Below are 20,913 nucleotides of genomic sequence, written 5' to 3' on the forward strand. Positions count from 1 at the left end.
TTATTCATAGTTCAAAATGGGCTAGCCATATATACAAACAAGGATCATAAGAAAGAGTTTAAGTAGTTAGGAGGGGGTGTTTACTTGTAATCTCAGCACTCTGGGAGGTTGAGGAAGAGGAACCAGGAGTTTGAGCCTAGTCTTGGCAACTTATTAACTTAATGAGATAGATCCTTTGTCTTTTTGAAGGCTGTGCAGGTGTCAGGGTTGAGAGCCCACCTGGATAGACATCTGTTGTTAGCAAATATGACAGGGTGGATAGGATGTAGGAAGAAGAGCTGCCTGGCTGCTGGGCTTTTAGGGCAGGCACAGACATCTCACAGCTGGAAATCAGGTGAGACTTCACCAAGTGGGCGAGGATTACTGTGAATCTGGTGTCAGTTGGCCAAACCTACTTACCAATCATTTACTGCCAACATTCTTCATTTCTTTTTGCTTTTTTTCAAAGAGCAGAAAATATTTATTGGAGGGAAGAAAACTTCCGTGTGACAGAGACAGAAGGAGTCCTCAATGGGTTTACAATATTCTTCGTTTCATGTGAAGGGCAATTATATATATATGTCTTTGCACCAGGAAATTCAGTATATGAGTGGAAGTCACTACCTTTCTCTTCTGTTGAAGATTAGATGTGATGAGTTCCAAGGAGCTGAGGAAGGCTAGGGAAAAAAAGAGAGGCAGAGAGGCAAAGAAGTAGAAGCCCACAGGCCATCAGAGAGTGTTACAATTTTGTTGCGTTCATCTGGATTGACCAGCAGGCACTAAAGTTTTGTCCCATCTGTCTTCTCTCTAGAAAATCTCCCATTGAGTTGCCTGTGTGTACTGCTTCATCCCAGTCACACTTCTATGTAACTTGTGGCTGAATTTCACTGGGTTCCTCCCCATTCCCATTTCCAGGGTACCTGGTCTATAGTGCATCCTATGAAGACTTCATCAGGAACAAGTGGTCCACTCAAGCTTCAACAGTAACACATTTGCCCATTGAGAACCTGAAGCCAAACACACGGTAAGATGTGTCAGTCATTTAGGAAACAAATAGCCAAAAACTGAAACGTGTATGTGTGTGTGTGTGTGTTAATAGATACCCATTGATTAAAATGAAGGATTAATCACATTTTTGTGAATTTTCCATTTAATTCTCATAGAATATCATTGAATGCTTTCCATGTGTCATATATTTTGCTTAGGAGTAATTACTATATATATTGCAGTTGTTAGGGTATTACATCTCTATTTTGTTGCCTATTTTTCTCAATACTACCTACCATTAGGGAAAAGAAGATTCTGTGCATTGAAAGGGAGCCAAACCAGTTTTAGTGAGCAGTGTATTGGTATTAGGCAACATAATCTTCATTAGTGGAGCAGCAATTACTAAACATTTCAGTGAACTGGTACTCAAACGCTCTGGAAGAAAATGCTTATCTACAGTGTTTTCTAATTTCTGTGATGTAAACACTCTCATCAGTGCCAACTTCAAGCTGTCACTGGTATTCAGAATTCTTGTGTAGTTCATGATTGACTCCCTCCCACAGGCTCTTACGGATGAATGCATCACTGGTGTGCTGGGTCAGTGGGCTTGTTTGGCAAAGAGCTCAGAATGGCATGCAGGTAGATCTGAAGTCCCTCATTTTTACAAAGAGAACTTGGTGAAGGTTGGACTAAAACATTCTTTTAACACAGGTGCTCAAGGGGATGGGATCTGAATAACCTAGGGCACCAAGAGGCTTCTGAACAAGCTGAGGCGTATACTCAAGACATTTTAATGTGCCATTTTAGGCTCAGTTGAACAGAACTTTCATAGTCTGTTATGAATTTAAGGATTTGACAAATGAAAAATGAGTAGTAAACCATGAAGCTGAGAAAAGTTTTCCCGACAGTAATGAAAAAAATTGATCATTCAGAGAAAACAAAAATGATAAAAATTAGAGAAATGGGGTCAACACTCATTATTATTGTGTGCAGTGATAGTGTTTTTATAGCACAACTATTAAATAAAAAACTGATATTTTGCCACATAACTGTTGCAGTAGTACTTGAATTGTAGTCTTTATCCCCTCCCCCAAGTTCAGTGCTGTCTCCACAATCTCTGCCGCCATATTGAAATTCATTGTTGGATAATATCAGAAGATAGTTGTGTAGGATGACAACTCACTTGCTTTTGCAGCAGTTACTTGTCCCGCAGTTCATCTAATAAGTTGTTCCTGAATGTTCATTCTGGGCCAGTTACCATATAAAGAACACAGAATTTGGAGTATGGGGTGAAATATTCATAGCTCTTATAGATGTTACAGTCTTTTCTCATACAGCTTACTAGAAGGGGAGACATATTTTTAGAAAAATAAACATAAATTTAAACTTTCCCTGGTTCGTGTCATGAGGGAGAAGTACACCTGCTAGGAGAGGACAGAAAATGGTGGCGTTTTTTCCTCATCTTGAGCTTGGGGGCCGAGGAGGCAGCCAGGGACTTCCTGGAGAAGTCAGGTCTAACACATAAGCAGTGATTAGGTTGGAGAAAGGCTTGTGGGGTGAAGCAAAATTGATTCTGGCCAAGGATGTCCCAAAACACGCATGCTGTAGAAAGAACAGGAGGCTCAAAGGGAGGCTGGATGGATAGTGGAGCCTCCACCCTGCATAGGCTCTTCTGATCCTTCCAGGATGTGTCCTCATTTGCTTTAGGGGTACAGAGTGCAGACTATGATGTAGCATGCTTGGCTTCTCCAACTGAAATATCTTCAAAACCCTTCTGAACAGCACCTACATTTCACAGTCAGCTCAATGACTGTGACATGAGGGCACTCATTTTTCCTGTGTTACCCGAATGCAGAGATACTCTGTGGTGTCTTCACTGTCCAGATGCACATATGCTGAGTCAGTGTCTCCTCTCGTTGTATCCCAGTCCTCCGGGCCTCTGGAGAACCAGGCCCAGAGTCAGCCCAGGACATGGGCTGTCAGTCTGCACAAAAGAGCCAGAGCCTAACAGTCACCTTCCATTGTTTATAATTGGATATTGTTTTTGCCTTGAATTGAGCATGAGCTATCTTATTCATTAAGTCACTCTTGAAAGTTTGCAAATTTTCAATCCATTCTTAGTGTACCAGGATTTGTCACCACTAAAGCAACTCAAGGAGGGTATCAAACGCTTATGCAAAAAGGAGAGGTCTGGGCTGCTTTTGTTGCTTGTATGAGGCAGAGTTAGTTGGTAGGAAAAGTGTAATGTGGTTTTGAAAATGGGAATTTTACTTGTTTCATAATTTCATGTAGGTTTTCAGCTCAACATTTTTAAATTTACTTGGATACATTAGAAGAGTCACATGGAAATGACTCTGGATTTAGCACATGGGGACTTTCTGGAGGACTAGAATCTTACAGTGTCAACAGGGAAGGTGGGATTTGGGGAATACTTAGGTTTTGGTGGTAAAACAAAATTGATACAAACAAATCCATCTACATGCTCTCTCTTAGCCTGCCGGTCATCCTTCCAATTTCACAAAGGTGCTTTCTCTGTGGATCTGGGGACAGTGTTTTAGGACAGTTCCAATAAGATCTTGCTCAGTAGAAGTGTTGACAGTGTCTTTGAATATGGGCTTTCCCTTATGTTTTAATTTCTTTTCCTGAAGAAAAAAATCTGTGTAAAATTTAATCAGCATCATTGATGTGTGCCAAAGCCACTGCTTGAGTTGCCTGCAGAGATTTGCATTAAATCACTCCACAACCACTGAATTAAGTGTGCATAATTGGGGAAACATGCCCTGTTGAGTGAATTGAGATTTGAAACGCATATGTTCTTAGTTATGTGTATCTTTAAAAAAAAGAATTGATACTAAAAAATACTGCTAAGTGAGATGTGGATAGAAGTCTGGCCTTACCAAATGGCTTTTCTTTGCTTAGTGAAACTCACAGGAAAACATCTCTGTGTACTTTCAGCCGGGGACCACCTCGGTGATCATCTCTGCTAACAGGCTGTGGCCACGACACTCAATGCAATGAGTGTGACCCTTCATCTTCTGCATCTAAAATATTCAACTTCTAAAACATTAGTGTGTTTTAATTAGTACATGTAATCTTTTCTGGGTGATTTAGTCAAGGAATTTTGGAATATTTAAATATGATATTTTTACTGGCCCAAAAGCCAGCAAAGTACAGAGGATAAGCATTCAAAAAATGTTTTACCCTGTCTTTAACTATCTGTGTGAAGTTCTGGGAGAGCCAGATGATATCTAAAATCTTAGAGATAAGGAAATCACAAAGCTTGAGGCAGATACAGTGGGTCACAACCCTAATGCTGGTCTCTGTACTTTTATAACCACCACTTTTTATCCCTTCGTCCCGGAGGGTACAAAGAAGATATTTGAGGCTTAGTGTCTCCTGATGAGGTAGCAGACACAGCAGTGGAATTTCCGGCATGCTCACTGTTCTGAAACAGGTTTTAGTACTATAGCAAAGCCTTTCTTTCTGGTCCTTTTTGTCTTTTCCTTCCTGGACTCAGTTCTCTAGCTTACAGATGCAAAAGCTCTTGAATCACTGACTTGTAAGGCACCCATTTGTGGCTCTAGAGCCAGCCACAGTGCTTGTCATGTGCTCAAGACATCATTGTGTTATTAGCTCCACTGAAGAGTCCCACACATGGCTGGGTGTGCTCTCTGCCTGCCAATTATAAGTTGCATACTGGTTGGACCCAGTATCCTGCTTTTTTACAAGGACTCCAGTGGTGAGAACTAAGCTAACATTTCAGGGTTTTTTTTGAATGTTTTGTTGCTCCAACTTTTTTTCCTGCCTGAGGAGCTCAGGAATCTGAATTTTAATCTGGATCAAGGCACATCTCCATAGGGATGAACTAGGAGGATTCTCCTGGAGTGGTGAGCACACGTTGTTCTAGGGAGCACATACTGTTCGGGCCACCTGTTTGTCTCATGCACCTGTTCTATTCCTATTAGTCATGTGTCTATGCTATGTTAATTGCATCTTAAAATTTATTAAAATGAGAAAGTTTAGAAAACTATGAAGGTCATTAGTAGTATGTATATTTGTTAAAAAAAAAAAGAAGACTCCAAGTCTGCCACATTATTGGCCATCAGAAATCTTTCTCATTGCACAGAAGTTAAATTCATTTCTCTTCAAAAGTTACTTCCTTTCAATTTCAGGTATTACTTTAAAGTTCAAGCCAAAAATCCTCATGGCTATGGACCTATGAGCTCTTCAGTTTCATTTGTCACAGAATCAGGTATGGGCAACTTCACATTCTTCTATGTTTTACTTTTCTTAAAAATGAAATAAATAATGCAGGATAATGAGTATAGCAGAGTAACAATAAAATAGCAAAATCTTCGTTTTTCTATTTGATGTGGTAATGTTGAACAGCTCTCTATAAAATAAACAGTAATTTCCTTCTGCTAGGTTAACACTTTGCATGATAAAATTAAAATTATCAGCTTCCTGGGGAGCACAAAAGTCATTCCACTGAGAGGAAAAATACATCTTTCAACTAGGTGGTAAAGATAAATCTGAGAGTATCTGTTTGTACAGAATTTAGTTTCAAAGTTTAAAAAATTTAATTGCAGACAACTAAAGAACACCATGTCAAGTGGTTTAGGGAGCGATTGTTTCTTCAATTAGCCAAGCATCTAAGATCTAAGGTCCTCTTTTGGTAGGAGATGGAAATAATTGGATCTTTAACTAAAACAATATTCACTCTTACACGCAGTACATATCATTTGGAGCATGTCCCTACACACTAGGATGCTGATGGGTAGAGCTCTTGGGCCCGTCAATAAATCTTCAGAGGCTGGGATTTTATGCAGAGCTGGCCCACTGTGACAGTCCTTAGGTTAGTGACTTTCTAACTAGGGAGTCAAGCTGGACTTGGTTGACCAGCCTTGCTGAGCCAACCCTGCATTCACAGGGCATCCAATTGTTCAGATTACTTTTTTGCATGTATCCTGATGTAGAAAACTGTCACTAGAATATATTTTTAAATACTGTGAATCAAAATATGTGAAAAAGTATCTATTATAAGAACATGCTTTATTCTAGAAATGTAGGCAGAGGACCTCAAAAGTTTTTCAACCATTTCATGTAAGAAATATGTTTCCTATTAGCAATTAATAAGAAAGAACAAGGAAAAACATTAGCTAATTTTCTAAAGTAAGGCCTATATATATGTTTATGGCTATATTTTATAAAATCAAAATGGATCTTAAGCAACTATCAGAATTAACTTGATCAAGGGTAACTTAAAAGTAATTAAAATCCAAAAGCTACCAAGAAACACAGATCTGAAATGTATCTGAGAGTAGGAAGTATGCATGTAATTTCTAACATGGCAAGTAAACTTCTGAAGAGCGAGCTCATTTCTGCACTGTCTAGTAAGAAGCTCCTACTGCATCCTATGTGGAATTCTTTGTAGAGATCCACCCCTGGGCTCTAAATAAGAATTTTAGGGATAGCATCCACAAAATTCATGTTCAGTGAGCTCCCAGGAGACCTTCACACATTCAGAAAGTCAATAATTATTTACTTAGGTAATCTTCACTGCATTCAGTTTGCTAGAGTCTCTTTCATTGTGTCACCCTTCTGAAAGTGATTGGATTGCAACAGGAAAACCATCAAGTAAGTGAATTATGACATCTGACAGATACAGCTATCTAAAAATTAGTGTAGGAAGTAAATGTATGTGTGTAACTCTGGATCTACTGTGAGGTCAGGGTTTTGTTGTCTGTGCTGCTGTTGTTTTGAATTGTTCCCTTCCACCTCACTTCAGAAGACTGGAGGCTTTTCTAGTAGACTGATAAAAGTGTTAGACATCAAGACAAAGAGGAAAAACAAACCCTTTCCCCTTGAGCTGATAGCAAGCCAAGGGGAATGTGTGCTTCTACCTACTAGCATACTGTGTCATTTCTTCTATATACTACAATAATGTTTCTATATACTAGCAGATGACACCAAATGAACTCTGTACAAAGGGCCAGCAGAATTGGGGTGATAGAATATCCCACATGCTGATTGTGGGAATCTCTAAAAATCTCTCTCTATGCATGCTAAAGTTCATAGGATACTGGGGACTGGGGATGTAACTCAGTGAGTGCCCAGAATGGGTGATGCCCAGGGTTCAATCCCCAGCACTGAAAATTTCACATAGACTAAAGGAGAAGTTTACTATATGATAAATTTTCAAAAATAAAAAATGGCATATGTGTATCTAGCCCCATTTTATAAAACTGAAATTTTCTGAAGCAAAATCACTTGAAACACAATTTTTATATTTTCTTAAGTGCTGTTATTTCAGCTAAGGTATAGATATGTTTTGAAAAGAATTTTATTATAGTAAAAATGGCATACAATAAGCTACACACACTTAAAGTGTACACCTTAATAGATTCTGAGTTACATTTATACCCATGAATTTTCACCACTGTCAAGAAAGTGAGCATATATCTGTCACTCTCATAGTGTCTTTGGCTGAGCAATCTAAGCTGCCCTCTGCCCCTGCTACCAGTCCTTTCTCTCACTGACAGGTAGCTTTTTGTCACTATATTTTGTACCTTCTAGAATTTTACATAAGTGTCATACAGTATGTTCTCCCTCAACCAGCTTTTTTCAGCATAATCATCTGGTTATTCATTCCTCTTGGTGTGTATCCAGAGTTCATTCTCTTTTGTCACTAAGTATCTCATTGTACTACTAAGCCACAATTTTTTAAGTCCAGTCACTTGTGGACAAACATTTGGGTTGCTTCTGCTTTTTGAGTTATTACAAATAAAGATGTTATAAATATTTACATACAACTTAAAGTAATTAAAATTCAAAAGGAAATGCTTTGAAAATAAAAACTAAGGAAAAACTTTGGCATCTAATATATAAAATTTTATTTTTTCTATATTCTAGTTTGGTCAGCTCTTTCATTTACAATAAATATTGCAACATTTGCATGACTGTGATACAAACTCAATTATTTCTTTCTTATTCTACAGACAATCCTCTCCTTGTTGTGAGGCCTCCAGGTATGTTTCTCTTTTTGCTGGTGTCAACACTCTCACTGTCAAGTTGAATATGGAATGTGAGATCAAAGTGACAACTCATAAGTAGAAATGTTAGACTGTTTTTGTCTTTTCATAATTTCCTGGCAATTTTTGCCCATCTTCCCTCTTATTCAATGGAAAAATGACCTGGGAAATTTTTCCTTTTTTAACTTTAAAAAGCAAAACAGAAAAAAGGGATAGAAATGATACAGAAATTTAAAAAAGTAGGTAATTAACACTAGTTAATATATTGCATATTGTTATCTCAGAACATATATAAATATATGCATGTATATGGGAATTTTTAAAGTAAAGCTACAGCAGTCAATATCTATGAAAAAGCATGGCAGGGCAGCCAAATATCTGTGGATAGATACTTTGTCTACACAACCTCTGAGAACATTTTAAAATGCTGGAAAGATAACAAAATGTGTTAAATGTACAGTGAAGTTTTACTCCCTGGTTTTCACACAAACTGCAAAAATCTCTGTTATTAAGCTTAGGCAGGTCTCCCGAGCTGCACGATGAGAAGGAGGCTTAGCTGAAGAACTTGCAGATAGGAATCTGTAGTCTCCCAGGGCCATATTTGTCCTTGTGTCTGATTCTCTTTGAACCCCAAGGCTGTCCTTAACTCTGAGAATCCCTTATTGAAATACAAACATCCCCTCACCCCGTGGTTATTTAGTATTGAAAAGAAGAGGGAAGACAAGAGGGAAAAATTGGGAATGGGAAAAATTTGCAAGGAGACATTGCAAGAAGAGAAAGGGACCGTGAATAAGTCCAGTTTGGAGTAACTTTGTATAAGAATAAACACTGTGTGGCACTGCCACTTAGAGGGTGTGCTTTGTGTTGTCAAGGTGGTGAGCCCATCTGGATCCCATTTGCTTTCAAACATGACCCTGGATACACAGACTGCCATGGCCGGCAATATGTGAAACGGACGTGGTATAAAAAGTTTGTGGGAGTTGTTCTTTGTAATTCTCTGAGGTACAAAATCTACCTCAGTGACAACCTGAAAGGTAGGTCTTTGGGGATGGTTGGATATTGCAGGTATGGAAAAATTTCACTTTACAGGTACTAACAACACAGCAGGTACATCAGAATGTACCTGAGCTATGGACCTGCTATGGTGTCCTCTTGCTGAAATAAGAACCATTGGCATAAGCTTTACTTTGAGGTTATTACTTTTTACCTTGGAAATCAAAGATAGACTTTTGAAACTCAACTGCATTATAGAAATGAAGCCCAAAATTCTGTTAGACATGAAAAGGCCTGTTTCTTTGCTATTGATCCAAAATGAGTATACAATAGAAGGATTGAGGAAAAGTCTGTAGCCCACGGTAGGAAAGTGAAATAGTGATTAGAGTACCTTGAGCTATTAATACTTCAAAATACCATTTATAGCCACCTGTCTTTGACTCACCTACCCACATCAACTTTTTTCTTTTAATTTCAAATCTTACATGGCTTTTAATTCTTTAAATATAATTTTGTAAATAAATATTTTATGCTTTCATTCAGCTGGTCTAGGTCTTGTCCCTGGTCATTTTTAATTTTTTTCTTGATAGGTAGGATAATTTAAAAATAGTGTCAGTCAGGCATATTGGCACATGCCTGTAATCCCAGCATTGGGAGGCTAAAGCAGGAGGAGCACTTTGAATTCAAGATCAGCCTGGTGTACATAATGAACTCAAGGCCAGCCTGAGGTACATAGTGAAACCCTGTCAAAAGAAAAAAGAAAAGAAAAAGAAGTATGAAAACAAAATACTCCCCTACCCACCTCCATTTCCCATTCTTACTGTTTCAGTATCTGTCTCTCCTCAAAATCACTGCATATTTTTCCTCTCTGTTCTCTTCTTTCTCTTCCACCCTTTCCCTCTCATTCTTCAGAATTTCTAGAAGAGGTTGCACAACTGTCTCTGGTATCCCAGAAGGGAGCTAGGGGAATTTTGCCCTATTGTGCTGCAATGGTTCAGGACCACGGACAGCATCTTACACTCGCCTCCTACCCTCAGTATGCATGAAATAGACCCTTCTATTTATATAGACCTGCCTGCATTTCATACTTATTTCACGATTGTCTGTTAGGTAGTTTTCTTAATTCTTTTAAAAAACGAGTGCATTAAAAAGTTTCAATCATTCGTAGGCTAAAACTACCTATTTAGTTCATACTTTCTACCTCCTGAATATTTGTTAAGTAACTGGTATACATGATCATGTTGATCCCTTATAATAATTAATGAGGTTATTACCATTATAACCATTTTCAGACATGAAAGTAATAGAAGTAAATGGATTAAGTAGTGTACCCAGTTCAAATTCTTCAAAGCTTGTTCCAATTCCTAAGCCAGCTGTAACATTCTTTGACTTGTCACTGACTCATTAAATTCCTCTATGCAGATACATTCTACAGCATTGGAGACAGCTGGGGGAGAGGTGAAGACCATTGCCAATTTGTAGATTCTCATCTTGATGGGAGAACAGGGCCTCAGTCTTATATAGAAGGCCTCCCTAAGATTCCAGGTAATATGATCAATGCTTGATATGTCGTGCTGGGCAAGGAAATGGGAGAGGAATATGTAAGAAGAAAATTCACTGTAGTTCTGCCTTCTATTTATGATTTGAAGGTGGATCTTGGGAGTTCAGATAATAAAAATATAACTGAGAAATCAAGGAATCAAAATACTCCTGCCACATGCCGGATTTGGGTGATCCTAGAGGAGTTATGGGTACAAAGGAATATATAAGATCTCTGTCTCAGGAACATGCTTTGTGACTGAGAAAACAAATGTGTAAAAAAAATAAGGGTGAAAACATTAACATATAATGACATGTTATGTCTTATGATCATTCTATTGTCAGATATTGTTTATGTTCCATTGTTGTAGGAAGGAGGCAACTACTTGAGGCTGTCAGAGATCTTTAGCAGAGGTAGAGTCTAGACCGCGTCATAAAGCCTGGCTCAATTTGCAAAATGGGGGCCTCCTTGGGGAGGATGGCATGAGCGTTAGTACAGAGAAGGCAAAGATGAACATCCAAAGGTATTCAGAAATTGGCTTCAGAGATATTTGATGATGCCATTATAACGTGAGGGCAAGTATACTGATCTTTAGGGTTAGCAACTGGTAATATATTGCTAACTCTCTCAATCCTCCAAGCAAAAAATAAACCAAATAATAGAATGAAATCCAGCACCTTTTCCATTAAGCACTCAACTCTTACTGATTTAGCATTTTTAAATGTGGGATGCGCTGCTCTACCAAGTTTCTTATTTTGGAAAAAAATATTGTATATTAATACACAAATTACTATTTGAATGAATTAAAATACCTAAAACAGTAAAAGGAGGGTATCAGGGCTCCCTGATCCACCAAGAGCATTTATCTATCTAGGATTACTTTAAGGAGTTGGCTCATATCATTGTAGAGGATGACAGCATTGAAAATCTACAAAGTAAGAAAGCAAACTGGATGCCTATGGAAAAACTGATGTTATAGTTCAAATATAAATGTTATCTGGAGTTAAAATTCTCTCTACTTTCTAGGGTTGGGGTATCAAGTGTTTTTCTTTTGAAACTTTGAACCTATTAGATGAGGCTTATCCACATCACAGAGGATAATAGGCTTTCCCCACTCTGCTTATGTACATTTTAATCTTATCTAAAAAGTACTTCATTGGTTAATCAATATGCTGACTGTCAGATTAGCAGATAGACATTTATTTGAGTAAGGAGTAAGCAAGGCGAAGACTCTATCCTCCCAAAATAAATAAGTAAATAGATAAATAAATAAATACTCTCAAAAAATTTTGAAGAGATTGGGGCACCCCTTCTACTTCAGAAGAGAAATAACCAGAAATGCTATACGATTCTCTCCTCTGAGAGATTTCCTTGAAAGTTGTGCCCCAAATTCTATGCATTAAAACTATGGAATTTTGAGATTTGGCAAATTTCAAGCTCTAAACTCAGGGAGAGCCTGGTGGGGATGTAATTTGGTGTTGTTTCTCCAAATCAGGGCCTGTCCTCAGGAAGTGCTTCTAGTTTTTGACTGAAATTCCTTTATTTTGTGAGAAGAGAGACAAAGAGGGGCTAAATTCTGCCCACAAATCATGATTCGGTAAACTTTATGAAAATGGCTATGTCTGTTCAGAAGTAACACTTGGTAAGAACAGTTTACAAAGGATTTTCTGTCCAAAAGAAAGTTTTAGGGAGGAGATATCTGCCTTTAGGTCAGGTGACCTTGATGCATCCTCTCTCTTTCCTATCTCCCTTCCAGGTTACTACCGCCAGTATCGCCAAGAGCCTGTCAGCTTTGGTCACATTGGTTTTGGCACCCCCTACTACTACGTGGGCTGGTATGAGTGTGGAGTCTCCATCCCAGGAAAGTGGTGACCACCGGACCAACCATTGCACTGCAAGTTTGCCTGCTCAGCCTGATCAACTGACTCACAATAGGGGCTGTGAACAGGAGAGAAATGGTACCCAATTCCCACTGCATCTGAGTGTCAGGAAGCCCACGTGATAGACACTGAACATTGTGGTCATCCTCAGTCTGGAATCCAGCCCCATATTTGGCATGGAACATGAACAGAATGGGAATCAGTCTTGCTAAAACTTCAATTTTCACGTTCTTTGTACTAGCACAACCCAGGGACATCAGAAGCCAGCAACTGTGCTAGTATGACCTCCAGACAATTAAGGCACAGTATTCAGACACTCCAGAATCTCCAGGGAACGACATATGCATTATGTGCTTGCTTCATAGAATGCTTTCTGTTTTTCTCATTTTTAATTCATCCAAAACCAGCTGAATTTAAGCTTCAGATCTTTTTGTACGCAGAACTGAGTAAAAAAAAATACACTTCCCAAGGAAATATATCTTCTTAGAGATGTATTCTACGGACTCACACAATGCTAGACTAAATGCATAAAATCTTATTTGTAAATTCTCAACTTTGATATATATATATATGTATATAGGCGTATACATATCCACACTTGTCTGCAAGAACATCGATTAAAAATGCTAAATTTGTACTTGTTCACTAGATAAATGCGTGCTGGACTTTTTGGATAAAGATGCTGTTTACTTGCTTCTTTTAGATGTATCCTGGGTACAGGTCTTCTGTAGAATGTAGTGCCAGTGGAAAGATGTGGACTCTTCCTGTGGGTGCTTCTGTGGGTGACAGTGGAGAGGCTGAGATATGTCTGCAAATAGCCATGATCTTCATTTCCCTAAAATACATGCTTTCTTTTTAGAAGACCACCTTTCCATATCCATGGGAAAGTTTTCATAGCTTCTAGCAATATCTATCTTCTATGTTTCCAGATGAATTAAGATTTTAGGTCTCAAGTGACTTTCAAAGCTTTGTTTTTGGAAAATTCTTTTACCCTTTCCTTTCTATCCCATATCTACTCATTGAAACAGAAGCATCTTCTTTTGCTTGACTGTAGCTATAGAGGGTTTATTCAGACCCCTTTTTGTCACTGTTTCTGAAACTTGCTGCCTTTACCCTGTGTGTGGCTCACCTAGGTCCCTCAGGAAGCCCTGTAGAATGAAGGGTTTGTGCTCTTGCATTAGGGAAGAAGCATTGGAGAAGCAGTGGTAGGATGGACTGGAGGCAAGCACTGTGATGGGACCTCTGGACTGCACCCAGTGTAAACAGCAGAGCACAGTCCTGGCACCTGGAGTTGACTATTTTCAGTGCTAACACTCTACTGAGGAGAAACCACATGTGTGTGGTAGTTTTTAAGGCAAAATTTACAAGAAAACAAATTTGCAGGGTCTTTGTGATGGGGCTGTGATGTTTGGCATCATCAAATTCCATCATTCCCTTTCTATAGCAAACAGCAAAGAAAACACAAGCATTTTGACAGCCTGGGAAAATACTAGAATTCTTTAAAAAGACAGATTGTATGTTTACCCACAGTTTACCTTGCCGAAAGGGTAGGAATATTTAAATGGCTTTGGGGGTTCTAATATACAAAAGGAAGGTTATTAAAAGAGAGAACTGAGATGAGCATTCAAATGTGCTACACAATGCCAAGCTGAAGATAAGATCTTTAAATACAATTGAATTTGTCTAATAAGCACATAGCTTAGTTACTCCCAGTCACTTCCTTCCTGTCAGTGCCCACCAACCTGGTACTGAAACCTCAACGAGGCCCTGATGGTTGAAATCATTGCTGATTGCAGATTTCCTAAAAATGTTTCTTTGAACATAAATAATTCATTTGAGTCCCAAGAGGAAAGCCTTGGTCTGTTCTTTGTGGTCTCTTTTAGGAGAAATGGATATTAAAACTCAACATAAGCATTTGCAGCTGACTTTGCAATGTAAGACACACTTTTCATCTATCAAAGGGCACAGCTCTTGTCCTCCAAAGGACTTCTAGTTTCATTTCACACAAACAGAAAGACTGAGCTGGCATTCATTCATACAAAGATTCTTGAGCCCTGGCTGAAATCGTTAGGTGGTATGCAATTATAGAAATCTGAACTTCTGTTAAAAATAAACATTTTGGTGAAGTGCCACAACCCTTAGGTAAGAGAACTGCTAAAACATAAATAAAATAACTAACCAACCAAACAAAAACCAAAAGAAATTTAAGCACAGGTAGTGCATTCAGGCACTCCAGAGAAACCTAACCAATAGGACAGATACCTAGGTAGATAGGAGGGGAGTTTTTAGGGGAATTGGTGCACATTATTGTGGGGGCTAAACTATGTTCAAAGACTTCTGAAAGCTAAGACCCTGGCATGCCAACAACATAGTTTCCTCATTTTTCTTGTATGTTGGTTTCCAGTTGATTGGATGGTTCCTATCACATTGAAGGTTGAACTTCTCCACTTAGTTCCCCAACTCACCCACTAACCTTCTCTGGAAGAAATCTCACAGACAACACCCAGAAGTAGGGCTTTACCAGTTCCCTAGGTAACACCTGGTCCAGTCAGATTGCCAGCTACAAGCAACCATCACAGGTAGTATTATTAGCAGCATTCCTTTCAAATTAGGTTATATAACAGGTAAAACAAGCCTGCAATAGCTACCCCAAATTTCACTACACATTCTGTGTGCCTCACTTTAGGAAGTTCATTGGCAGTGTGAAAACAATTTCATACCAAATTAGGTTGATTTCCATGGAGAGGTTTACCTGTAGAGAGAAAGCTTTGCTTCTTTGCAGAGCTTAGGAGGAGGGAGAGAACTTGCCAACTCTAGAGACCAGAAGCAGATATACGTGGGAATTACAGGAGAAGAAAAAATTTATCTCAGCATGAGAAACAATGTTTGAAGAGTCCAATAGTCAGATGAGCTTCGTTGGAAAGAAGCCCGTCTCTGAAAATTGTTTGGTATTGCTGGGAATGTCTGAACTTGCATCTAAGGCCCGTATGACCTGTAAGCCCAGAATGCTCTCTACATATTTAAAGTGCCATAAAAAATGAGACCAAGACAAACTAAAGCAACAAATAAGGGACAGGGACAATATGTAGTTTGTAAAATCTAAAATATTTACTATCTGGTTTTTTAAGGAAAAAAATTTGCATAGCCATGGTTTTCTTGAGGTTTAAAAGAGGCCTAAGAAAGTCTCAATAAAATACTAGTATATGTTATTTAGTAGGAGTTTGTTCTTTTTGCTATTACTTAAATTTTACTTCTTTTCTATCATCTATTGATGTCTAAAACTTGAACTCTGCATCCCATGGTTGGAGCAGGGGTCCCCATGCTTCTTGCTTGATAAGTCCTTTGCTTGTGCTGTGATCACAGGGAATATTTCACTCAGGCAGCTTTGTGCATATTTAACATTTAGTTAAAGCATAGTTTCCAGGCTTTATGAGTTTTGACTTATTTTTTCCCTTTGACCTATTCAAACCATGTATCTGGGTCAGTTTAGGAGAGTGGGAAATTTGAGAATGTGAGGAGAAATGAGGTCAGGATGTGTTTGCCTTTCTCAGCATGGAAAGCAGTTCATAGTCATTATGTGTAATTACAGAACAAATCCACTGTTAGATTCAATTCATGTGTCTGTAACTTCCTACATATTGTGGATGCCTTAAAATTGTCTTTAAGTGGGACTAAAAAGTGAATTTAGAAAGTTAAATGTCTTCTCAAGCATTCTTAAGTCCCAATTCTAGACCATACCCAACCCTATGCTATGCCCTAATCCTAGACCACGCTGCAATCCTAAATTAGGACAGGCTCAGCAAAATCATGTGAAGTCCCACAGCTCACATTGCCAGGAAGGGTGAATAAGTCAAGGACTCATGTGCAGGGCTAGAGTCACTATCTCAGGTCAGGGGATTCCATGCAGGAATGATGCTGGGGCTGTCTGATGGCTTCTACCCATATAGTCCCTTCTCCCATTCTGCATGTGCATTGGCTCATTCTCCTCCCTAATACGGTGTTTCTCTAGGCACACATGGCCCAAATGATCACTGATCCCTGGTCTACTGTGTGCAGTTGCTCTGTCTCTAAGACCTGGGGACTCAGTTTCTCTCAACCAGCTCTCCAGGTCTCTCAGTCAGACGCAGAGATCTGGGATGAAGTTCTAATAGAGTATCTTGGGTCAGGTGTGTCCACCCTGGTCCAGTCAGCTGCTCCTATGTGGAGGTATCAAGTGGTATATAAACTGGCTGCCCAAACCTGTCTGGTGAGCAGGAGATGAAGTCTGACATTTCCAGGACAAATGATAAATGAATTTATAAGAAAACAAGCCATCTCATTAGGTGATTGATCATTTTTAAGAGACATAACTTTAGACACAGTGAAAATTTCATGTTTCCTTGATTAAAGCTCCAGTGTTTCTGTGCTATTAGAGTAGCTTTCCTTCTCAAGTGAACAGTTTGATAAACATTCCCATATTCCTGAGAAAATTATGAGCTAGAGTAACTCTATTACACATTTTTCAAAGAAAAAAATGCAGGACTTTCTTGTATTGTCTGATCTTTTCAAGGAAAATTACTCTTTTTGAATAGAAATAAGATTATCAAATCCACAAAGTCTTCTACAGTACTCTGTTTCCAGGTCAATTATGAAATAAATAACCAATGTTAGAACAGAATTCCTGGAAAGGATGCAATGGATTAGCCTGAGACAGAAAATTCTTGAAATCTCTGGCCAGGAATTGGCCCTAAAGCATGCACAGCTGGGGAGTAGGGGTGTTGAGGGTAATTGGGGTTAAGCTTTCTGGACAGTTGAGATGCCTGGCTTTCTTAAGTGTAAATTCCAAATCTTTCCCATAGCCTCCAAGGCCTGCATGATATGCTCTCCCATCCCAATACTTACATCCGCAAACCTGCTGTTGGACCTCTAACTCTTGGCACAGAGCTAGGCACAGTCAGCCCTTAAAGAGCACCAGTCATTCGACAGTTATGTCAATTGGGTACATGTATGTCTGAGACGGAAGATCTAAAAAGACAAAGTTTTTGACCTGAGGTTATCAGGGAAGCAGAATAAGCCAGCCCTTCTCTAATCTCTAATATTCTTCAGTTCTGCAGAATATCTATGGTCCTCAAGGTCATTTGTCTGCCACCCTCATTACTATCTTTACTTCTGTTTTTGGTTTCAAAAAAGTGATCTACTGCGCACACACACACACACACACACACACACACAAGCTCAGAGAGCCTCTGAGTATAACCACATCTGTGTCCATCCAGAGTTGTGCCCTCTTAGAGGGCACAAGGACAAGCTTGGTCCTCTCAGAAACTCTGGTGCTCTGACCTCTGTAACTTCAGCGTCTCTTGCTTTACAGATGTTCTCCCAATAGTTAGACATGTTCTGGCTTTTTCCTCATTCCATGTCTCCCAGGAGCTTCTCCTGTCATACTTTTCTTAAAAATAATATCCTTATCTTCCTCTGTGTCCCAGTTATTCTCATCTGCTGACCATGGCTTAGGGACTATCATCTTTCCTCTCCTCTCCACAGTTTCTAGTTACTGTTGATGTCTAATCCAGCAGACACTGGTCAGTCACTTTCTGTTTTGATCTTTAGGAGGACTTGACAGTCTTGACTATCTTGTCCACTTGAATCATTCTCTTGTGTCCTCCCACCTCACCAATCTGTGGCTTATAATGGAAGCAGGTCTTCTCATTCCTGGTTTAAGGAGATTTGCTGATTTCAAGGTAACACAGGTGGTGCTTAAAGGCAACATTTTTTTCTGGATTTTCTTGCAAAACCTAAACAAAGTGATACCATGCAAGGTTAGAATTGGGGCAGATGGACACATTGGAAGTTATTACGGGGTGGAGGAAAGACATGTGAGGAGCAATGGAGAAAGATATTTCTTCCAAGGCTGTGCAGTGTATGATGGATGGGTTCTGTGGGAGGAGGGGCAAGATTTACAGACCACTGTGGCTCTTTCTCCCAGGATGAAGCAGGATGATAATGATTGTGTGATTAGGTGGATCTAAGCCTAAGTCCATGGACACTTCTGACTCATCCCATCTACTGTGACCACTTCTCATCCAGGAAACAGCAGTGCCTCTCCTTCAGAAGGTCATGGAGCCTTGGGCAATGAACTCATTCCTCTCATCACTAAGCAAATGTTAATTTCATCCAAACTATATACTAGATACATTTGAGACACTGCAAAGGTGGAGTGAGTTAAATGTACAGTCCTTGCACACATTTCAGGTTGCTCCCTAGTGAGAACACAGAGAACATATGTAATGCATCTGGCAGATAGCAGAAAGTGACTGTGAACAGACACAAGTGGAAGGGATGATTGTATGATGGGTAAGTAGGTAATGAAGACAGTGAAGAAATCCTTTAAACATTGCCTAGGGAGACTTTGAACCGTATGTGGCACGGGCAGAAATATGAAGGATGACCAAGACAAAGGGAGGTCCAGGGAGGAATTCAGATTTGATTTTAAAAAGTAGTAATAAAGCAATGGTCACTCCTGAACTTGGAGCTTAGAGGGACTTGTCCACTTGCTCTATTGAGTTGCACTAACCTGAATACCTGGAAGAGGAAGTTTGGGTTCCATTCCTAACCTTAACCCTAACCTTATCCCTAATAAAACACTAACATCTTAACCTTGGATTTGATCTTTTGTTCTGCTGATCTAAACTACCTACCTAAACACTATGCCACTGAGGCTACTGAATGCTGGGACTAAAAAAAAAAAAAAAAGCCTTCGTCTCTTCTGTGGGAGCCAATATATAGTAGAATCTAGAGACAATGTATTTCAATGGATCCAATATTTTCCAGTAAAAGCAGTTTATTTCAATGGAAACAATGCATTTTACCTGGAATGGAACTGTAAAAATACCCAAAAGACACCCCCAAAACACCTAACATCCAAACTTAACACTAAACATAACAAAAAACCAAAAAATAAAAATGAGAAGGAAAAAGAAACCTAATACTAATTCTAACTCTTAAAAAAGAGAAAGAGAATTCTCGAACCCTAATCTTAACCCTAATCCTGGTCAGTCACTTTCTGTTTTGATATTTAGGAGGACATGATAGTTTTGACCAGCTTGTCCATTTGAATCACCCTTCTGTGACCCGCATCTTGCTGTAGCTCATAATGGTAACAAGGCCTTCTCATCCATGGCTTAAAGAAGTTTGCTGTTTCAGGGCAACACTAAAAACAGAGGAAGAAACTTTAATCATAATCCTAATATTAATCCTAACCCTGACCCTCACTTTAAATATGAACTAAGGATAATATTTAGAGAACTCATTTAAAAAGTGCTCACAAGACACATAAGAAAGCCTTTCTAAGAAGACAGCTCTATGAAGGAGCTAAAGTAGGTAATCCTATTTATGGCTCATTGCACAAGAGTGATGCTGAAACCACGTCACTGTCAGAACAGTATAGATGGGTCTATAGCTCATCTCATATGGATTCAGAGAGAGATAATCCTTATATTACCATCTATAATCTATTCACACCACCCACCCACTTGTCACCTGCTGAGTAACGTACACCAAGTGATCCTAAGAGTAAATTTTAGGGAGCACGAGTAGCTCTGCAGAGGACAGCTTCTCTGTAACCGCACGCTCTTCTTTGGCCCTGTGGTGTTTACTCACATCCAGAAAGCTCAGTTTCTGATCCATGATTCTTTTCTACCCTTTCATTTTAAAATCTCTATTGGAGTTCTACAAAGATGGAACTCTATAAATAGATAAGACTCTTGGACATATTTCATTAATTGAGTCAGTGCTCATTATCTTAATACCTCAGTTGTTGAATGACTCCAAGCTCAAACTTTCCACTACTTAAAACAGCAAAGTTTGAAAAAAATATGATCAGTATCTAATTTGCTCAATAGTTCAAATGAAAATTCAACTTGAAAAATCTGTATGGCCGAGAGTGACTCATGTACTGCGTCTCACCAGGGACATAAAGGGGTGATGCTTCAATCTAAGCACCATTCTCCCCCAGACAAAGTACAGTGCTTGTGTTAGTGTATCAAAACATCTGTCATTGTGCTTTTAAATTTTTGTTGTTTATTTGCATAAAATATTGTAACCATGGAGGGAAAGTTAGTGACACCAGCGTTAAATCTAAGAGGAAAACTGTGAGACCTTGAATAGAATTAAAGAAAGAAATCATTGTGAAATTTGTTCAAATTCTGGAAAAATAAATTCATAATTTTTGGGTCTCAGAACCAATTAGTTGGTTTTCCTCTGTTTCCTATGGCAAAAATATGTGAAGTTCTTGAACTTTTTGGTGTTCAAATACAGATTTGGAATGAGTTGAGTTCGACAATCAAAGTGTCACTGTATTTGCTAATTTTGCATAAGGTACCGTGATATAGGTGAAGCATCCCGACAGTACACGGGTGCTACAGTCAAGTGAGGAGAATTCAAGGAGATTTAATAAAGGGGCTATTTATGTTGGCGAGTGAGGACTGAATCACTTTTATTTTAAGGCCCAGGGAAGAACGACTGG

At 39.0% G+C, this 20,913-nt stretch overlaps 1 protein-coding gene across 2 annotated transcripts in view; it reads left to right on the plus strand.

Annotated features, from left to right (window-relative positions):
* Fndc1 (fibronectin type III domain containing 1) overlaps nucleotides 1–13,064 on the plus strand; it is a 100,465-nt gene extending 87,401 nt beyond the window's left edge. For both annotated transcript variants that reach the window (XM_023564568.2, XM_063232968.1), the window contains 6 exons: nucleotides 895–1,003; nucleotides 5,139–5,218; nucleotides 7,965–7,994; nucleotides 8,870–9,031; nucleotides 10,413–10,535; nucleotides 12,287–13,064. In XM_023564568.2, the coding sequence (XP_023420336.2) occupies nucleotides 895–1,003; nucleotides 5,139–5,218; nucleotides 7,965–7,994; nucleotides 8,870–9,031; nucleotides 10,413–10,535; nucleotides 12,287–12,402 (620 nt within the window). In that variant the 3' untranslated portion in view covers nucleotides 12,403–13,064. The remainder of the gene's footprint in view (nucleotides 1–894; nucleotides 1,004–5,138; nucleotides 5,219–7,964; nucleotides 7,995–8,869; nucleotides 9,032–10,412; nucleotides 10,536–12,286) is intronic.
* Nucleotides 13,065–20,913: the final 7,849 nt, after the last annotated feature.

This window comes from Cavia porcellus, unplaced genomic scaffold, assembly GCF_034190915.1.
Source record: "Cavia porcellus strain 051 isolate PalLab524CR breed Dunkin Hartley unplaced genomic scaffold, mCavPor4.1 scaffold_22, whole genome shotgun sequence".
NCBI classification, from domain to species: Eukaryota; Metazoa; Chordata; class Mammalia; order Rodentia; family Caviidae; genus Cavia; species Cavia porcellus.